Source organism: Hyaena hyaena, unplaced genomic scaffold (assembly GCF_003009895.1).
Source record: "Hyaena hyaena isolate Hyena2069 unplaced genomic scaffold, ASM300989v1 scaffold_156, whole genome shotgun sequence".
Taxonomy (NCBI): Eukaryota; Metazoa; Chordata; class Mammalia; order Carnivora; family Hyaenidae; genus Hyaena; species Hyaena hyaena.
In genome coordinates, this window is record NW_024080788.1 from 303,707 (window position 1) to 322,174 (window position 18,468).

General features: G+C 38.7%; 1 protein-coding gene across 7 annotated transcripts in view; it reads right to left on the reverse strand.

Annotated features, from left to right (window-relative positions):
- The window catches only part of CAST (calpastatin), a 105,383-nt gene that overhangs the window by 14,280 nt on the left and 72,635 nt on the right, over positions 1-18,468 (reverse strand). For all 7 annotated transcript variants that reach the window (XM_039239386.1, XM_039239390.1, XM_039239385.1 and 4 more), the window contains 10 exons: positions 18,374-18,463; positions 16,514-16,615; positions 12,565-12,648; positions 11,643-11,690; positions 10,512-10,610; positions 8,886-8,981; positions 5,072-5,173; positions 4,504-4,587; positions 3,210-3,260; positions 2,964-3,035 (listed from right to left, as the gene is read on the reverse strand). In XM_039239386.1, the coding sequence (XP_039095317.1) occupies positions 2,964-3,035; positions 3,210-3,260; positions 4,504-4,587; positions 5,072-5,173; positions 8,886-8,981; positions 10,512-10,610; positions 11,643-11,690; positions 12,565-12,648; positions 16,514-16,615; positions 18,374-18,463 (828 nt within the window). The remainder of the gene's footprint in view (positions 1-2,963; positions 3,036-3,209; positions 3,261-4,503; positions 4,588-5,071; positions 5,174-8,885; positions 8,982-10,511; positions 10,611-11,642; positions 11,691-12,564; positions 12,649-16,513; positions 16,616-18,373; positions 18,464-18,468) is intronic.

Below are 18,468 nucleotides of genomic sequence, written 5' to 3' on the forward strand. Positions count from 1 at the left end.
GTGGTTCTTTTTCTGGCGCTGGCTATATTCTGCAGACTGCCCCCTCCAGAGTGGCTAGAAAGTCATAAAGCTAAAAGCAATGAATTAAGCACACTTGTTTTCCATGGCCTTCCTTGACTCAAGTAGATATTTGTTACATATTTTTAAGTCTGATATGAGGTGGATAATGATGTACAAGCAATGCGTTATATTTGGTATATGGTGTGAGGTTTTATTAATTTTTCTTAATATTACATAGTATATTATTCCAGAATCTTTCTGAAATTATGATTCTCCTTTAAAGAATAGAGTAAATCTTTTATGTTCATTTCTCAGTTTTTCCCATTAATCTATAGCTTTTCTTTCTGAATCAGGATTGAATTGATCATTGTCATATAAATCAATCCCTGCATCAGTTGGGTTAATCTTTCCCAAAAATACTGAATGCTTTTCAGTATTTTTTCATGTTCCTATGTCTTTGCTTTTCAAACATATTTTAGAATAATTTTACTGAGTTACATAAAGTACCTTATTGCTAGTTTAATTAAAAAATAACTTACAAAATGATTAGAGAGAAGTGTCATGATTCTTTTCAGACACCAAGTAAAACTATCTTAGATATTTTAATTTCTTCATATTCTCATTTTTCTGTTCATTTCTTGTATTGCTCTCTTCCTTACATGTCTGACATCTCATTTTAATTGTATTTTCTAATCTATTACTGATAAACACAGCATACACAATGTTAATAACTACATATGTGCTCTCTACAACTAGGGATATCTACAAATACACAAATGTTCCTTTTTAATACTTGTCATTTCTTTTTCCTGTGTTGTTAATGATTTGTCATACAACATTAAGCAGAAAAGATAATAGAATTTTTTATACTGTGTTTTTAAAGGAAATGCTTCTAGCTTAAATCCAATATTTGATTCTTGAAATTAAATATTCTTTAATATATTAAGGGATTGTCTACTTAAAAATTTTTATTTAAAATGTGAATGTGACATTTGAAATACATCTTCTGTACATATATAATTGATTATTCTTATTTGATATATAACACTATATGAATTCTCCTGATAGTAAATATTTAATTTCTGACATTGGTAAATAATTACTACTTTAATAATTTTATATTATCTTTGTTAAAAATTATACATCTATAGACTTAAGTGACTTTAGTTAATAATGCTATATTAATCAAGTTTTAAGTTTAGGACCATCATTATTTGCAGAAGCAAGTATGTAAAGCCATGATTTTGAAGATACAGTTATGTTACACGAGACCAGCTGTTAAAAGAGTCAATTTTAAACTTCTCTTGGAAGCAAAGTTTGAAAACAGTTCTAATCTCTTTATTTGCTTAGATTCTATGAATTGTGTGTTTTACGTTTTGTTTTAAAAAAGTATTGTACATACTGGTTCTTGATAATTTAAAATTTAAATTTCATTGGTAAGATTTTTCTCTATTATTTCTGCCAATGTTTTATAAAATATTAGCCACTCATAAAAACCTACTGTTGGCTATAAATATTAATTTGGTTCTTACATTGACTTATTTTAATAAGATTTTTTTCTCTTTTACATTTGTTGGTATCTTGAAAATTTTTAGTAATTTCAAATCAAGCAACTATGAGCCAGTTTAGTCTCAGGCTACTATATTTTTTTAATTTTCTTTTTTTGGTGATTTGAAGGGGCACATGCACCCCAATGTTTATAGCAGGGCACCCTACTTATCAAAGATTTTGATTTGCAAATGTCATATCCTTTATTTTTTAAATAGTCTATTTTGAATTTACTCCTTGATCTCACTGACAGTAGTGGAATGTTTTGGAAAATTCTCTTTTTAAATAGAATTCTATTCTATTCTATTTGTTCTTATGTTTTGCATCATCATAATGACAGGATTCCACATTCCAAGGATACTGCTCACTTTATATTCTTCCCTAAATTAGGACTCAAGCACCTCTGAGTAATATAAGCTGTTTGTATGGAGGAGGAAGAGTCGAAGGTCATGGAATGGGGTGACTCAACTGCCTGGGAATGGTGCTTTAATAGGGGTATTATGAGGACCCTATTAATAACCCTGGTTAGTAACCCCTTTTTGACGGGTTCATTGCTTTCCAGAGTCCAAAAACTTTGAGCACCTCCAAGGAATCATTATTTCTTCTAGTTGCTACTCATTCTGTTTCTCAGCAAATATATTTTCCATTCCATTGTCCACATAAGAATCTTGTAAAGAGATAACCCAATCCCACGTAAAAGGTCTGGAGTGGGGCACCTGGGTGGCTCGGTCAGTTAAGCGTCTGACTTCAGCTCAGGTCGTGATCTCACAGTTTGTGGGTTTGAGCCCTGCATCGGGATCTGTGCTGACAGCTAGCTCAGAGCCTGGAGCCTGCTTCAGATTCTGTATCTCCCTCTATCTCTGACCCTCCCCTGCTCATGCTGTCTCTCTCTCAGAAATAAATAAAATAAAAACATTAAAAAAATTTTTTTAAAAAAAGGTCTGGAGTTACTTAAGTGTGGGCACTCCAAGAGACTTTACAATAAGCCCTAAAACTCCTGTAGTAGAGAAATCTGATTACCATTACCCAACACTTCCTAAAATTTCTAGTAACAGAATTATTTTTGAGGAACTATTTACTCTACCCAGAGCTAAGTTTTCCTAAGAGGTAATTATGGAAAATGATTATTGTAAAAAATATTAACAGATAAAGTTATTTGAGATGTAACTCTGTATAAACTCAATTTTAAATTCTCTTTTTGGTATACTTAATAGAGTACACACTGGTTCAATTAGTTACATTGTTGTAAATGTCCACTTTCAGGATGCAACACATTTCTAATGGCTACAATGAGTTGAAAGTCTTGAATGTTATGATTATTTCCTCAGCTCCAAAGTCAGATTCTAAGTCCCTAGTTTCCATTTCTTTCTGCCACCCTAAAAGTAAGGAAATAAAACCAGGAGTTTCAGACTCACAAGAGATGAAGAGTCTGGGGAGCCAGCAAAGTCCTTAGACAAGGCATCAAGAAGGAAGTCTTCACTCATGGGCTGGAAGAACCAGAAAATTTATCAACAAACACCACCTCAACTGTTTCCTCATTCTTCAAATGATGTCACGATTTATTGCCAATCGACTTATTAAAAAAGAAAGCTATGCCTTTCCAGAATTAACAATCAGGGCCAAATAAGAAAGATCTACTCAGAGAAAAGTGGTGTGCTTACTGGAAGTGATTCCTTGGGCTCTTTTGGCAGGAGGGGTTTTCCATCTTTATCCTATCCAGGAGAGAAAACCATGATATTAATCATTTCACGTGATTTATCCTGTGGGATTTATCCCAAATATGTACCCTTGTAAACACTGTAAGGGGTCTGCAGGTGATACCTGACGTTGCACATTATAAATGAGATTCATTGTTTCAGGAAAAACATTCTCTCACCAGAGAATATGCTCTAATTAGTTCATTTTAACCAATAGCTCAGGCATTCCCTAGGTGTGGGAGCTACAAAATGAACTGCGCATGGCTTGTGACCTCAGAAGCCTACATGCGGATAGCTGAGGTGGGCACGAGGTTCTGTGACAGGGCTCTAACAGGACACCAAGGGAGCAAAGGGATGCACCCCTCACCTGCCGGGGGGATGGGCTTTGCGAAAGTTGCCTGAAAAAAGCCGGCTAACTTTATAGGCAATATATTCAACCACTTTCCATTGATTCGGTGCCACACCCTGTAGTAAGAATTTAGGAATAGCACAGAAAGTAGGAAAGACCAAATTCTGCCCTGGGGAGCTCATCCTATGACTCAGGTGATGCCATGTTTCAGATGACTCTAAGTGCCACTTCTGAGAAACAGGACAAAAGCATTAAAGCATCTGAAGCTTTTTAGTAATGAAAAATTAATAAATGAATGGTAAATCCCATTTATCCACATACACAAAAATAACTAGGCACAGGGCTATATTTATATATAGTTGTATATAAACACATACAAGTGCATATATGTTTAGTTGTATATTCTCTTAAGTAGTGGCATCTCGTGAAGATGACTGACATTTGTTCTACTGTCCATGTGTGCCCCTGTTGAAGTGGTTGTACTTCAATGACCAATACATAATAGGGACGCCCCCCACCCCGCGCCGCTTGCTGTGTACAATCTATACTTTCAAAATAAATGAAACAGAACTATCCTTCTACTCAATGTTAAACAGACTTTCTTACTTTTCAATGAATATCTAAGAGTTGCAAATTTTTCTTCATAGGAAATAATTATTCTTCAGTTTGGTTTTTCTAGTTATATAAAGGCTCTCTAAGTTTTTCTTTTGCTTCTGGTATTGTAACAAACCAGGTATTACATGGGAAAAAATGAGGCATCTTAGGCATTAGATTTTTTTCACTCAAGGGAAAAACTTTCACTTAAAAACAAGTTCTTTGTATTCTGGGCCTGTTTCCATGTCCCTTCTTTATGTTTATAAAATTTGGTATTAATTAAAATAAAATAGAAAAACACCCCAAGCTGTTTACCTTGATGTCTTCTAATCTATAATCAGGAGGAATTGTTTCTTCTTTTTCACCTAGTTTTTCACGATCCTCTTCTTTGGCTTTCTCCTGAATAAAAATTATACCATTCTCATTACTAACACATCCCCACAAAGCAGATGCCTAAGTGCCTACATTTGAGGGAAGTAACTCCATTATTAGGTGAGAACATATGTATGGCCTATGTGTAGAGTTCCTACAGCAACCTCATCTTCACACCCTCCCCTACCTCAGCCGGCTCAGACACCACCACCATGCTCACTGGGCTCAAAGGCAACGGTGAGGTGGACAGCTGCCTCTTCTCTCAGGACTCCTTGGCAGTGGAAATGCATGTGGCCCAGGTGAGATTCAGAGGTTATGTGCATGCAATCCATGCAGTGAAACACTACTTTACTCAGGTTAGATTATTAGGCAGGATATGCTCCATAAACAGATAAAGCCAGCTGATCATGTGTTGTGGGAAATTAAAAAAAAAAAAAAGATGACTAACTTGCTTGGGGAGTGAGGAACATTAGTAACAGCTATTTTCAGTAAGTGACTGAGCTGCTATTACCTTGACTTTATCCTCTACAGGCTTTCCATCTTCTGGATCTGCTTCCTTTTTCCCCAGGCTACCAGCCAAGGCTTCTACAGCATCATCTGGCACCTTGCCTTTCTAAAAGCATATTCATGGATATACGAAGAAGGTAGTTAATCACTCCTTTTAAAAGAGACTACAACAAACAATTCAGAAGGGCATATCCTTATTTCAGGCTTGGATAAGCAGCACAGTCATCTTTTAATAATCTGAATTTCCAAGTGAATTGGAATCTATGTTTAGGGGTGCCTGGGTGCTCAGTTGGTTAAGCATCCAACTCTGGATGGCTCAGGTCATGATCTCACGGTTTATGAGTTCAAGCCCCTTGTCAGGCTTTGCACTGGCAGTGCGGAGCCTGCTTGGGATTCTCTCTCTCCCTTTCTGCTACCCCCACCCCCAATAAATAATATTAAAAAACCTTTAAAATCTCTGTTTTAAAAACCTAAAATAAGAAAATTAGACCAAATTTCTTAAATTAAGTGAGTGCAACATGTACTGACAAGGAGAAACTTAACATAAACTAAACCAGCATCTTGGTTTGGAAATAAAGTAGACAATAGTTGGGTATACGTCAGATAAGTGGAAAGCCAGCAAAGAAGTGACCTTTATGGTGATCATTCTAGAGATGGCCCAGGAAAGATTTTCAGAAAGACCTATGAAAGGACATTCCTCTTAACGTTCTGTGAAATAAGCCTGGCCCATCCCAGAGGTAGTGGCTGGGGCAGAGCCTCGACTGACACACAGAAGTTAGTGTTCTTTATGAGGCTTCCACTGGCCAAGGTGGATGCGTGCTGATTCAGGTGACTGACTAACCTGAGTGGCACAACGGGAACTGTCTACTTGGGGTCCCACTGTTCAAAAGGAGATGTGCTCCCTCATGCAGTCAGCCCTAGCCATGCTGGTTCTTAAAATGAAACTGGGTGAAGACAACATGAATGATATAAAGGGGAAATAAAGGAGAAATTTTGTTTTGGCTAAAAGATAGGACTCGATTTGACTTTTTCGAAATCACAGGTCAAGATCCACATATTGGTGGTTCATAAAAGCAATTCAACAGTTTATGGGCAGGACATTTAAAATTTTTTTTATTTTGAGAGAGAGAGACAGAGAGACAGCGTGAGCGGGGGAGAGGCAGAGAGAGAAGGAGACAACAGAATCCCAAGCAGGATCCACACCATCAGTGTACAGGAGCCCGAGGTGGGGCTTGAACCCACGAAACCATGAGATCATGACCTTAGCTGAAACCAAGAGTTGGATGCTTAACTGATTGAGCCACCCAGGTTCCCCAGGACTTAATTTTTTTTTTTAACAACAGAAAATAGGATGCATCATACATAACAAGGATAAGTACTACTAATTAAACTTTTTTTTCTATTATATAGATACTGGGTTGAAATATCAATGAATTTCCTATTGCTGCTCTTGGTCAAAGTGTGAAAGCTTCTGAATTAAAAAGTCTCAAAGTTTATTCTGATAAAATCCTATGACCTCACATAGAATACATATTTGAATATTAGAGTAAAAGTGTCTGTTTTATATGGCTTAAACATCAATGTAAGAAAAGTTTTTCTGCTAAGCTGCACTGCAAAAGATCAACGAGGAAATGGAACCTGAGTGGAAGGTGATTTATCACCATCTGGTGGTTGGACACTGCATAGATTTTATTCCCAGGAGCCACAAAAATCCCTGATTATCTAATTTGTTTGGGATTCTATCTGAAGTGCAAGAGGTACGGTGACCAAAGTCTTAACCAAGCAATCAGAATCGCTAGCTGATCTAAGACACGTCCTCACATGTAATTTACTTCGGTTTTTTTCCTGCTCTCTGCTGTGGAATCTTTGGAAACTACTACTTCCTGTTAAGCTTGTTCCCCTTGGTTTGGTTTAAGAATTAAACCACAGAGCAAAGCTAGGAGACACAGCAGTCGTTAAGAACGAAGGAATCAGGAAACAGGACTAGGGCCTGAAACTTCTATTTCTGTAGTATTTCATGTTGTCAAATTCACAACTAGTATTGAGATTTTCTTAACTCACTTTCTTCTTATACGAACAAGAACTGCACAGGGCACACATTCAGCTCCTTCCTATGCTCAGTTTTCTTTGGCTCACATCTCCAAGCGCTTCTTAGGCCCTCTGACCTTTGTCACACTCCATAGCTATTCTTTCTGGCTCTCATGGATATCCCAATTACAGAAATGCCAACCAATTTCAGTGACAGTAATCTCAGCAACCATGGTCAGCAGAGCTGATGGGACAGAGGCCCAGAAAAGTCCATCAGGAAATGGAAAAGCAGAGCGCTTTTCTGTGCACTAAATATCCAGTGCTCGACTCTATAGTCAGGGTAAAGTTGGAAAGGAATGAGCCCTGGAAGGCCCTGGCGGTCACCTGGAGCACAAGAGGCAGAGGATACATACATGTTTAGGTCACAGAGTTCTGCTCTGGAATGTTGGCTATTGTCTTTTTGATTCCAGTCACTGCCTCTGTTCTTTCTTCTTCACTGTCTTACCCCACATTCTCTCCCGCTCTCCAATTCTTTATTACTGTGGCCTGTGGCTTAATTCCCACAATGTAAAAGTTCAGGAGTGTACCCACAGACCTCAAAAAGAGGTCAAGTCCCGTGTAATGCAGAAGGGAGACCCTGGACTTTGAGGGGATTTTCACTAGGCACCAAGAATGTCCCTGGCAGGAAGCAGCCACATCAGGACACCCAAGACACATGTCCTACAACTTCTGCACCCTCTTTTCTTGAACAACTAAATGCACTAAACCCAAGTGCACCAAGTGCTTTGCACCTCTATGCTCCCCTGTCCTTGACTTACTGTTCTCCCCAGGAAAACAGTGCTATTCCACTTCCCAGTGTGATCTTGCTCTCCCTCTGTGAGTATTTCCTAATTCCTCCTAGGGGCAGGTACCTTTGTCCATGTTCCCCCTGCATTTTTTCCGTATGAGAATGATCACAATTGTACTGTAAAGCTTGAGACTCAGCCATACATCCACACTAGATGCTAACGTAACTGAGAGCAGGAGCCTTATCACTTATCTCAACAAGGCTCTGAAAAGTTAAATGGATTGCTCAAGGTCAACTCTAAGTTTCATTTCCCTCATCTATAAGAGAGAGATGATCAGAACAGGGTTCATAATGTCCTTGTGAACATTTAATATGAAGATCCTGCAAAGCATCTAGAACAACTTAGCTATTCACTAAGTCTATGGTAATACAGCACAGTTCCATCAACTGTTACTGAGTCAGATTCTACCTGCTAACAGAAATGAAACTCATAGAATTCAAAAAGAGAGATTCAACTATTTAATTACCATACTTCATACAAAAGTTAGAAAGTGAGATAAAGTCAAGGCAAGAAGAAAGGGGAAAGGAACTGAGTTAACCCCCTTTCAGATGGAAGTGGAGAGAAGTCGTGATGATACTGGTGCAGATTATTCTGCCAGGAGAGCCAACGAAAGGTACCATCAGGCTATCTGTGGAACTCCCAATACGCTTGAAGATGTGGGAAAGTGAAAAAGCATGATTATCCACCACAGCTGAGGAACCACAAAGAATTTCAGAAGGTGAAAGAAAAAAAAACAGCCTGCAGAAGTTTAATAAACACCTTAAATCTAGCCTGAATTTGTAGCACATCCTGGCTACAAAAGAACAGTAGATCCCATAGTTCTGTAAGATTTTCTTTTTATCTTATCAGAATAAAGTGTATGTTGGTAACATACAGCGGCAAGTGCATGGGAGAAAGAACTACCTTCCCAGGACACTGCTCAATGTGCAAGGCAGCACTCACCAAGGGAGCTGGCTTGGTCGGTGCGGACAGTATAGTACACATGGAAGTCCGAGGCACAGCCTCGCTCACAGGAGTCAAGGCAGAAGCCTGAGATGCCTGCGGAGAGAGGCAAGTACAACGAGGAGGTTTTAGAAATATCTGGTAAGACTCAACAAGGGACTACAATACACTCTGCTATATTATATGCTGTGAGCATGACTTTCTCAAATGCCTAAGGATTGCTAAATAGTGAATAAATAGAGGCAGGTAGAAACTCTTCTACCATTATTTCAACTTGGTTTTACCTCTTACCTTAGGTAGGTTACTTAACCTCTCTGAGACTCAGTTTTCACATCTGTAAAATGAGAACAATAATAGTACCTACATCTCAAGGGTCAGTGTGAGGCTTTCAATGAGATAAAACATGTCCAGTGCTTTGCATACTATCTAGGAACATGGTTGGCTCAATAGTATCAGCAACTATTATTATTAATATTGTTTTCAGAAAATATATAGCAATGATATGTCAATTATATAAAGTAATGTTTTATATAAGTGCATCATTTTTATATATTTAAGAGTATCTTATCAACTGTAAACAGGTATGTTTACAAATGTATGGTAGTCATACTATCCCAGAGGTTCTCAAAGTGTGGTCCCTGGACCAGCAGCATCAGCCTTACCAGGGAACTTGTTACACATGCAAATTCTTAGGCCTCCACCCCAAATACTACAGAAATTCTGGAGGTGAGGCCCAGTAATCTGTATTTTAACAAACCCTCAGGTGAGCCTGGTATTAAAATTTGAGAACCACTGTGCTATCTTATTTTATCACAAAGTAAAATTTCAAACAAACTGTTTTTAATCCAGACATTTATGAAAGGTTATCCTACAAGTAAGGTGCTCAGTAGACGGTCATTAATAGGCCACTGTCCCTTCTTTCAAGGAACCTACTATTTACTAAAAACTATGTATACACATCACCGGTGAAGACTAAGACAGATAAAAGCTTGCCTGTAATAAAGATCCTAACAGATATACAAAGAACAACAGAGCCCTGGGTGTACTGTATTCTGCGTAGGTAGGTCTGGAAGGGTGGTAAGGTTGGGGGAGGAAAAAGCAGGAAACAAAGGCCATACTTGAGCACAGCTTTAAAGGCATGACTAACATTTTTGATGATCTCGAATTAGGAGGGAAGGTTATCCTACACAGAATTCTACAGAACCACATGAGAAAAGCCAAGGACACATACATGTAAGCACTTATTGTTACGCTTTAGTAATGGGAGAACACATCTAGGGAGGGAAGGAAGCCGGGGCCAGAACACATTAACAGCAACTTTTATTTTGTGGGCAACGGGGAGCTCCTGAAGGTTGGAGCACAGGAATGATATGACCACCACATCTTTCTGGAAGGAATAATTACAGGACTTAAATTACAAGAACATCTGGGCCAGTTTGGGAAAAGAAAGCCCATCTAGAAAAAAATCAAGATGCAAACTGCATGTAAAAAAAAAAAAAAAGATGGAATAATGGGTCTCCATCAACTACTTCATGCTAAAATAGATTGGGCCTCACATTTTTAAGATTATAGAAAAATATCTTCAAAAGCCCCACAAAATAGAGACTTCTATTTTTAGAAACATACTTCTGTTGTTTTTTCGGTTGTCTTAGATTGTTTTCCTTCACTTTTAGGCTGGTCAAAATCTTCTGAAAGTTCATCAATAAGTTCTGATTCACTCAGGAGCTGGAATATAAGAAAAACATTATTATGAAGTGACTTTTTTGGTTACAAAAAAGTTTTACATAGAGTATTCTCTGTTAACACATATTAAGCCGTATTTTAGGATCTAAAACCAAAATTCATATTTGGGGTGTTTTTTATTTATCAATGTAAGATAAATGGCATGCAACAAATAAGGAATACTAAACACTGGAGTACCACAAAAACGTTCTTGATTCATTTAGTCCAACGTTTTCCTGATACTTCAGTTTCAGAAGAATTTTCTTTACATAAAACTGCCTTTTCTTTCCGATGAAGATCTGTCTAGTTTTTTTCGAATCTGACTGTTTTTCACAATTTCCTAATGACCTCCTAGAACACAGATCATATACTCCTTTCCTAAGACTCTGGGATTTTGGCAGCAGAGTTCTCCCATCCCTACCTCCTTCAGATAAAATGGTATCATTCATTTAGAGCACGTGGAGATTTTGACTAATACCAATCATCTACGACAGAACAGAATGTGATTCTAGAAGCTATGCTTCTGTGCTAAGTAAACGCTCTGAGTTTTAAGTCCTGGCCTTGCTGGTTTTTAGTTGTATGATCTTTACATCTTTACGCTATTTACATAACGTCTCTCTTAGTTTCTTCACACCTAAAATGGGAAAGATAACAGCACCCTCTTCATTCAGTGAGGACCTGACTGGTTGAGACCAAGCTAAGGCAGTGTAGAATCATTAAAGTATCTGATGTCATGATTATAATCAAACTGTGAAGTGCCAACAATCGGAGACCCTCTTGACATCAGCTCCTAATGTCCAATGATTTTCACCTAGAAACTCCCAATATTCTAGTAATAATTCATGAGGAAAAAAAATAAAGTATGTGAAAAGGAGTCAGAGATATGAGCCAAGTGTTGCTATCACAAGTCACCCTCTCTTTACTATGAGGTTGGCATTCAAAGTCCCCCGAGTGAAATCCTGTCAGTCAAAATGATCCTCAATTTATACTTTGCAGTTCTTTTGCTCTTTAATTATCAGAAGAATATTTTCTAACCTTGGATTTTTCTTCGGGCTCTGGCAAAAGTGGTTTTCCATCTTCATCCTGTAAACAAAATTGAAAACTCATTGAAAATGAAATAGAACATTTTCTTTTCATGGCCCAGTAAGTTTCTTCTAAGGAATTCCAGGATAGGAGAGAGACTTTTTTCTTCTTATATTTTAATGATTTGTTTTTGAGTGAATTTTTTATATTTGGGTGAATAAATTTTCAGTATTTTTAAAATCAAGTATCAGAATAAAGAGCTAAGCTCTAAAATAAATAAACTTTTAAAAAAAGTCTCTGTTCTCCAACCCAGGGTAAAGAGCTAGATCTCATTCCTACAATTCATTTTTTGTATTTTTGGAGATGAGGTTTCAGAATTTAGAATATTTGTAAAACAGAGAAACCTTCTAGATAAGCACATACAAGGACACTTTCTCTATATAAGCATGAGAAACGTTTTCCGTCATGTGTTTACGTGTAATTTTCCAAAGATAAATTAATGTAATTTACAGAATATAATTACAGAAGTCCACCTTCCTCACATTAAACCCAAACCCCTACCAGCAAAACCACCCTAACTAAGGACACGGATAAATAGCTGTACATTTATGTCTATACCCCCTTCAAAGATCTATGGTGCTTTTATCCATACAGCAGTTACAGAAAAATTTATTCCCAAATTGTTTCTTATGCTTCAAGGTTACATGCATTGTTAATAGCTGGAACACTTGGATTTGCGGGAATTTTAACCACCACATGGTTACTACTTCAGAGACCATCAACTAGCTTTAGAGAGCAGGAAAGAAAGGGTTTAGGGTTTTCAGTTAGTATATGAACTAGCATAATCATGTCCTTAAGCATCATGGGAACAGGCCCAACAGAAAATGAAGACAAGAGGGACATATTCTGTTAGGTGCCATGGCTAACAGCATACCGTGGCTGGCTTTAATCTATACTCCGATGGGACGGTTTCATCATCTTCACCACACTTTTTAAGTTTTTCTTCCTTGGCTTTTGCCTGATCAAAGGGGAGAAGGAAATAAAACACAAAACATGTGGGTAATGCAGGTAAAACAAGAGGGTATCACTTTATGTACTTCGTGAGTGATGTACAGAAAACCATCTCAGATTCAAGTGTGTCTCCATGCTTTGTAAACTACACAGCACAAAACCATGGTAAGCGGCTGGCTGTGAGGAAGACAGCATTAAATGAAGAGAAAAACAACAGGGCCAGGAATCCTGGAGAGATGCCCCTGACCTGTTCTCAGGTGCGCTATGACCTTGGGGAGCCACTTGGTCTTTCTTCAGCTGGAAAAGAGGGCTAACAATCATTTTTACCTAGTCCACTGACTTGTAAGGATCACTAAAGAAACGGAAATAAAATATCCTTTGAGACCATTAAGCACCATTAAGCATTAAGCACAGTGAAGATGTTAGTTGTAATTGTTTCAATAGCCGTCATGTCTTACTCAGTTATCTAGGGGGAAAAACCAAGCAGTTCCCAGGAATGTTATATACAGTCCAGATATGGGAGAAGCATCTCATCACAAATCTTGGCTGATCCATGGATAACTGGTTTTACCTCTCTTGAAAGGACTTTTTTTTTAATAATTTTTAAAAAAAAATTTCAGTAGTGTTAATATACAAGGTTACGTAAGTTTCAGGTATATGATACAGTGATTTAACAATGCTATACATTACTCAGTGTTCATCATGGTAAATGTACTCTTAATCCCCTTTATCTAATTCATCCATCCCCCTACCTCCCCTCCGCTCCCCTCTGGTAACCACCAGTTTCTTCTCTAGAATTAAAAGCCTGTTTCTTGGTTTGTGTCTACCTCTTTTGTTTGTTTGCTTGTTGTTGTTGTTTTTTTTTCCTATATTCCACATATGAGTGAAATCATAAGGTGTTTCTCTTTCTCTGACTGGACTTACATCACTTAGATTTTCCAGCTGCATGCATGTTGTTGCAACTGACAAAATTTCATTCTTTTTTTATGGCTGAACAATATTTCATTGTATGTATATACCACATCTTCTTTATCCATTCATCTACTGATGGACACTTGGGATGCTTCCATAAGTTGGCTACAGTAGATAATGCTGTACTAAAAAAGGACTCCCTTCACTAAGGACTTAATGGGATTACTGAACCATGAATAACCAACTGCATTAGAGATAAAAGTGTAGTTCTATAGTAGACCCCTGGCTTCTAGATGGGAAGTTCCATGATATTTAATAATTGATACCTGTACCAAGGCATGGATTTAGATCACAAAACAAGGAGCTCCTGTGCACAAAGAGGAATATCACACAGCAAATTCCAGCTTAACTTACTGCTCTATATTTCAACCTAAAATTGTAGTTCTCAATTGAAAGAGTGCTTGATTTCAAAAATATTAAGCACTTGTAATGAGCCAAGCACTCTTCTAGGCTTAGAATTACAGTTTTATTGTCCTATAAATTAACAACTCTCATTAAGGGATGAAAGTTTTTTTGTTTTTTTTTAATATTTCCAGTTATATTCTACTGCAACAACACATGGAGGAAATCCTATTATGTAGTGGTATTATTCCCCATTCAGAGATTTGTGAGGTTTCCAACCATCACACAGACTTCATGAAAAGTCAAAAAGTCACCTGTATAAGACTATCCTCTCCAGGCTGTGGACAATAAGGATCACATGCACAGTTAAATCTTTTCTATTCCTGTTTGATCTTTACATATATATTTTTTAGTTTATTTATTTTGAGAGAAAGAGAGTTTGAGCAGGAAAGGTACAGAGAGAGAATACCAAGCAGTGACAGTGTGGAGCCCGATGGAAGGCTTCATCCCACAAACTGTGAGATCGTGACCTGACCTAAATTCCAAAGTTGGTAACTTAACCAACTGAGCCACCCAGGTGCCCCTGATCTTTATATTCTTCAAATGCCTGCAATGTAGGCACTGAGAACTAGGTCTACTGAATTGAAATAGCACCAGACCAGGTAACCACAGACAGAAATGGGGAGGATAAATGAGGTACTATTGTAGAATACTTATATTATGATACATTATAAGAATGATAAGTAGGCATGGAAGTCTTCTCTAAAGCATTATGCAGTTCCCTGTAGAGAGCTCTCTAGTATAGAATATACTGAAGTGGGCTTTGGACTCCTATAGAATATTAAACTTTATGAGGCTTATCACAACATGAGACTATCCAGAAAGTAATAAACTCACTATGAGGCACTAAAATTCAGCTTAAGAATCCAGAAGATTGGAAGATCTTAGGAAATTTTTATACTTTGTGCATACTTAGAAAAACTACTTGGATGTTAAGTAAGCAGTAAGTAAATAAATAAATAAATTTTGGAAAATAGTATAAGCTAAAGAAATGAATAGAAAGAATGGGAAGAACAATCCTTTTAGTTTTAGTTAGAATTTTAGGGGTTTACTGCTATGTAGGTTTTCTAGAAAAAACATAATACATTTATACATGTATCCCAAAACTAGTTACCCCAACTACTCAAGAGCTTATTTTTATGCAACATTTTTTACAGCTACTTACCTGATTTTAGTCACCCTAAGTTTCTTTGCCCTGAAATTTATGTTTATACCTTTCCTCCCCCAAATTACGGTCTTATTAAATCACAGCATTCTCTGTAAAAAGCCTTGGAAAAAAGTACAATTGGCTCCCTACCCTGTAGCCACCCGGTGCTGGAAGCGTAACTCAACTTGGTCTGCTCCCTGCACCCCCCCCCCCCCCCCCCCCCCCCCCCCCCCCCCCCCCCCCCCCCCCCCACCCCCCCCCCCCCGGCCCCCAGTGTCCTTCCGGGCCCACCCTCTCCCTCAGACATCTGTCTATGTGGCTGCTTTAAATAATGTGTGTCTCGCACTGTCTTTATGAAAGTTTCCTTTCTTCTCAATACATTACTTGGTCCTGGAGGACAAGGACTGCTTCCCCAGCTCCCTTGTGTTCGTCTTCACGAAGCCTGTCATGCCACACCACGCCTGGTGAGCCCTCAAAGAAAGCTGAAGATAGAAACTGGCCCATTGTGGACCAGAGCAGTCCCAGACTCAGCGAGAGTTGCCGGGAGTCTGGGAGACTCACCTTCCTCAGTGATTCAGAACAGGAAGTGACAGAAGAGAAAGGGCATTATGACAGCGACACCTGCCTGCTCCCCTCCCTGAGCCAGTATGCTGGTGCTCCCGAGGGTGCCCAGGCTGTACCTCCATGCCCCCAACTATACTGCTTTGTCAACAATGCCCACAGGCCATCTTCCTCTTTTATACCAGAGAACTCAGCTGAAATAGTCTTTAGAAACTGTAATTTCATATTAAAACTCTCCTCCACCAAATAGAAGTTTGCTTTGGCTCAGAAGGCTTGTTAAGATGTTGAAGTGTGGTAGCCATGCAGGAAGTGCAGTTACAGAGTTAATCGTTGCTTGATATTATTCTAATTTGAGACAAGATTTTCAACAGTTTTCTTCGTGGTTATAATAAGGATCTCCTCTCCCCATCCACAGCATTCTCTCTCTCTCCTTATAAAGAGAAGCACCTGGAAACCTTCTGAAAATACAAATTTCCAATGTCCACAAGAGTAGACAACCTCTTTCTCGCCCAGCCACTGCCTCCAGGTTACCTTGTTTAGTCAGGTGTCATTTAAACATTGGCAGAAGAGATTAGCATTCACTATACATATTAAAATGCTAGATGTTTAAAAGACAAATTCTCAAAGATCCTTCTTGGTTGCTAACCACGCAAGAATGAAGATCTAAGTTAACTAGACTCTGAAAGTAAAGCAGAAAAGAAAAGTTGTTTAAGAATTCTAAACATGCATAATGCATTTAGCTTCACAACTCGCAGAATGACATGCTTTGTATATGAATCAAGGTCAGTACCTCATCAACTTCCTTAATGGAGCTGAGGTCAAGCTCAGGTTCTGGCTTCCGACTGCCCAGAGAAGCTGAAAGAGCCTCCAGTGCTTGATCGCTCATTGTGTCCTAAAGAGGGAAAAATTTTGTACATTAGAAAAGGAAACATCTCCTTGCGTGAATAATCTATCCACTTCTTTGTGAAATCCCAATTTTAAAATTCTAAAATGAGTTTCAGATTAGGGGAGGACTTTAGGAAGGCAATTTTACTGGAAACCTAGCAGGAGAGAGAGAGGAAAAAAAAAAGAAAAAAGAGAACTTACCAGTGAATGAAAATTGGGGCTTAGACACTTCCACAGTGTCTTACGTCGTTTCTACCCTGGGGGCACACTTCACCCCTTATTTCTCAAGCTATAATTATTACAAAATATTCATATCAAAATAAAAACTGCAAGAAGTAAATTTTCACTTTATTGTTGTTTTTTTAAATGTGTCTCTAGAAATAATTTCTGACAACACTGTCCCTTAGCAAACTAGCAAAGCCCAGGAAGCTAGGGAGCCTGAAGTGGCTCCTGCAGCTTCTAGTCTGAATGCACAACGGCTGATTGCTGTGGGGACTCCTGCTCTCAGGGTGTGGCTCTCACTGCTCTCCCAGTCAGCCTGATAAAAATAACTGTCCCCTCCAGGAAGGGAGAGGCAAAGCAGATCCGACACAAACTGCTCCCTGCATTATCTGGACTATCTGTAGATGGAGCACGGCTTCTCATCCAGCAGGTGAGCTGCAGGACCACTGTTCAGGACTAGGAACAATTAGGTGATTGTGGTTAACAGAAGCAAACTACAACCACATCCTACTAGTGATTCACAGGTCAAACTCCATTAGAAAATCATGGTGAGTAGGGGACTGGGTGGCTCAGTTGGTTAAGTGTCTGACTGTTGGTTTTGGCTCAGGTCATGATCTTGCAGCTTCATGGGATCAAGCCCTACATCAGGCTCTCTGCTGGCAGCACAGATTCTCTTGGAATTCTCTCTCTCTCTCTCTCTCTACCCCCCCCAACTCTTCCTCTCTGCTCCTCCCCCACTTGCACTGTCTAGATCTCTCTCAAAAATAAACTTAAATAGGAGGATTAGGAGGAACTTGACGGAGGAACAAGGGGGAGAAGAAGGGCGGAAATGGTGGGGGAAAGGGAGAGAGGCAAACCATGAGAGACTCTTGAATGCTGACAAAAACTGAGGACTGATGGATGTGGGGGGGAGGGGGGGATGGGCATGGAGGAGGGCACTTTGGGGATGAGCACTGAGTGTTATGTAGAAACTAATTTGACAATAAACTATTTGTAAAAAAAAATAAATAAATAAATAAACTTAAAAAAAAAATCACAGTGAAGGTTTATGTTCTAAGAATGCAACGGTTTTGTTGGTGTCTTATCTTTCTGTGTGTTCGAATGATGAGATTACAGAGCAGATTCTCTTGGGATTCTCTCTCTCTCCCCCTGTCTCTGGCCCTCCCCCACTTGTGCTGTCTAGGTCTCTCTCAAAAATAAGCTAAAAAAAAAAAATCACAGTGAAGGTTTATGTTCTAAGAATGCAACTGTTTTGGTGTCTTATCTTTCTGTGTGTTGTAATGATGAGATACTCGTTTCACACCAAAAAGGCTGTGCTCAAATAATGAATAGCATTTGCAGAAATACAGAAGGCCTGTCTGGAGATAATCAATAGAACCCTGACTGGATTTACTAGTCCACACAGACCCCGGAGGGAAAAAAGATGCCCCTCATCATGTGTTAACGTTCTATTAGGATTTCCCTGCATCAGTTAAATCAGGCTCAGGAAAGCAAGTGCTGTCAGGCAGACCATGGTTATTTTCAAAGAAGTAATTATTTATACCTCCTCCACCTTTCTTTTTTTCTCTTGGGGTGCAGCAGCACTTTTGACTACCCTGGCTGGCTGAGCTTTGAGAACTTCTTCTGTAGATTTCTGAA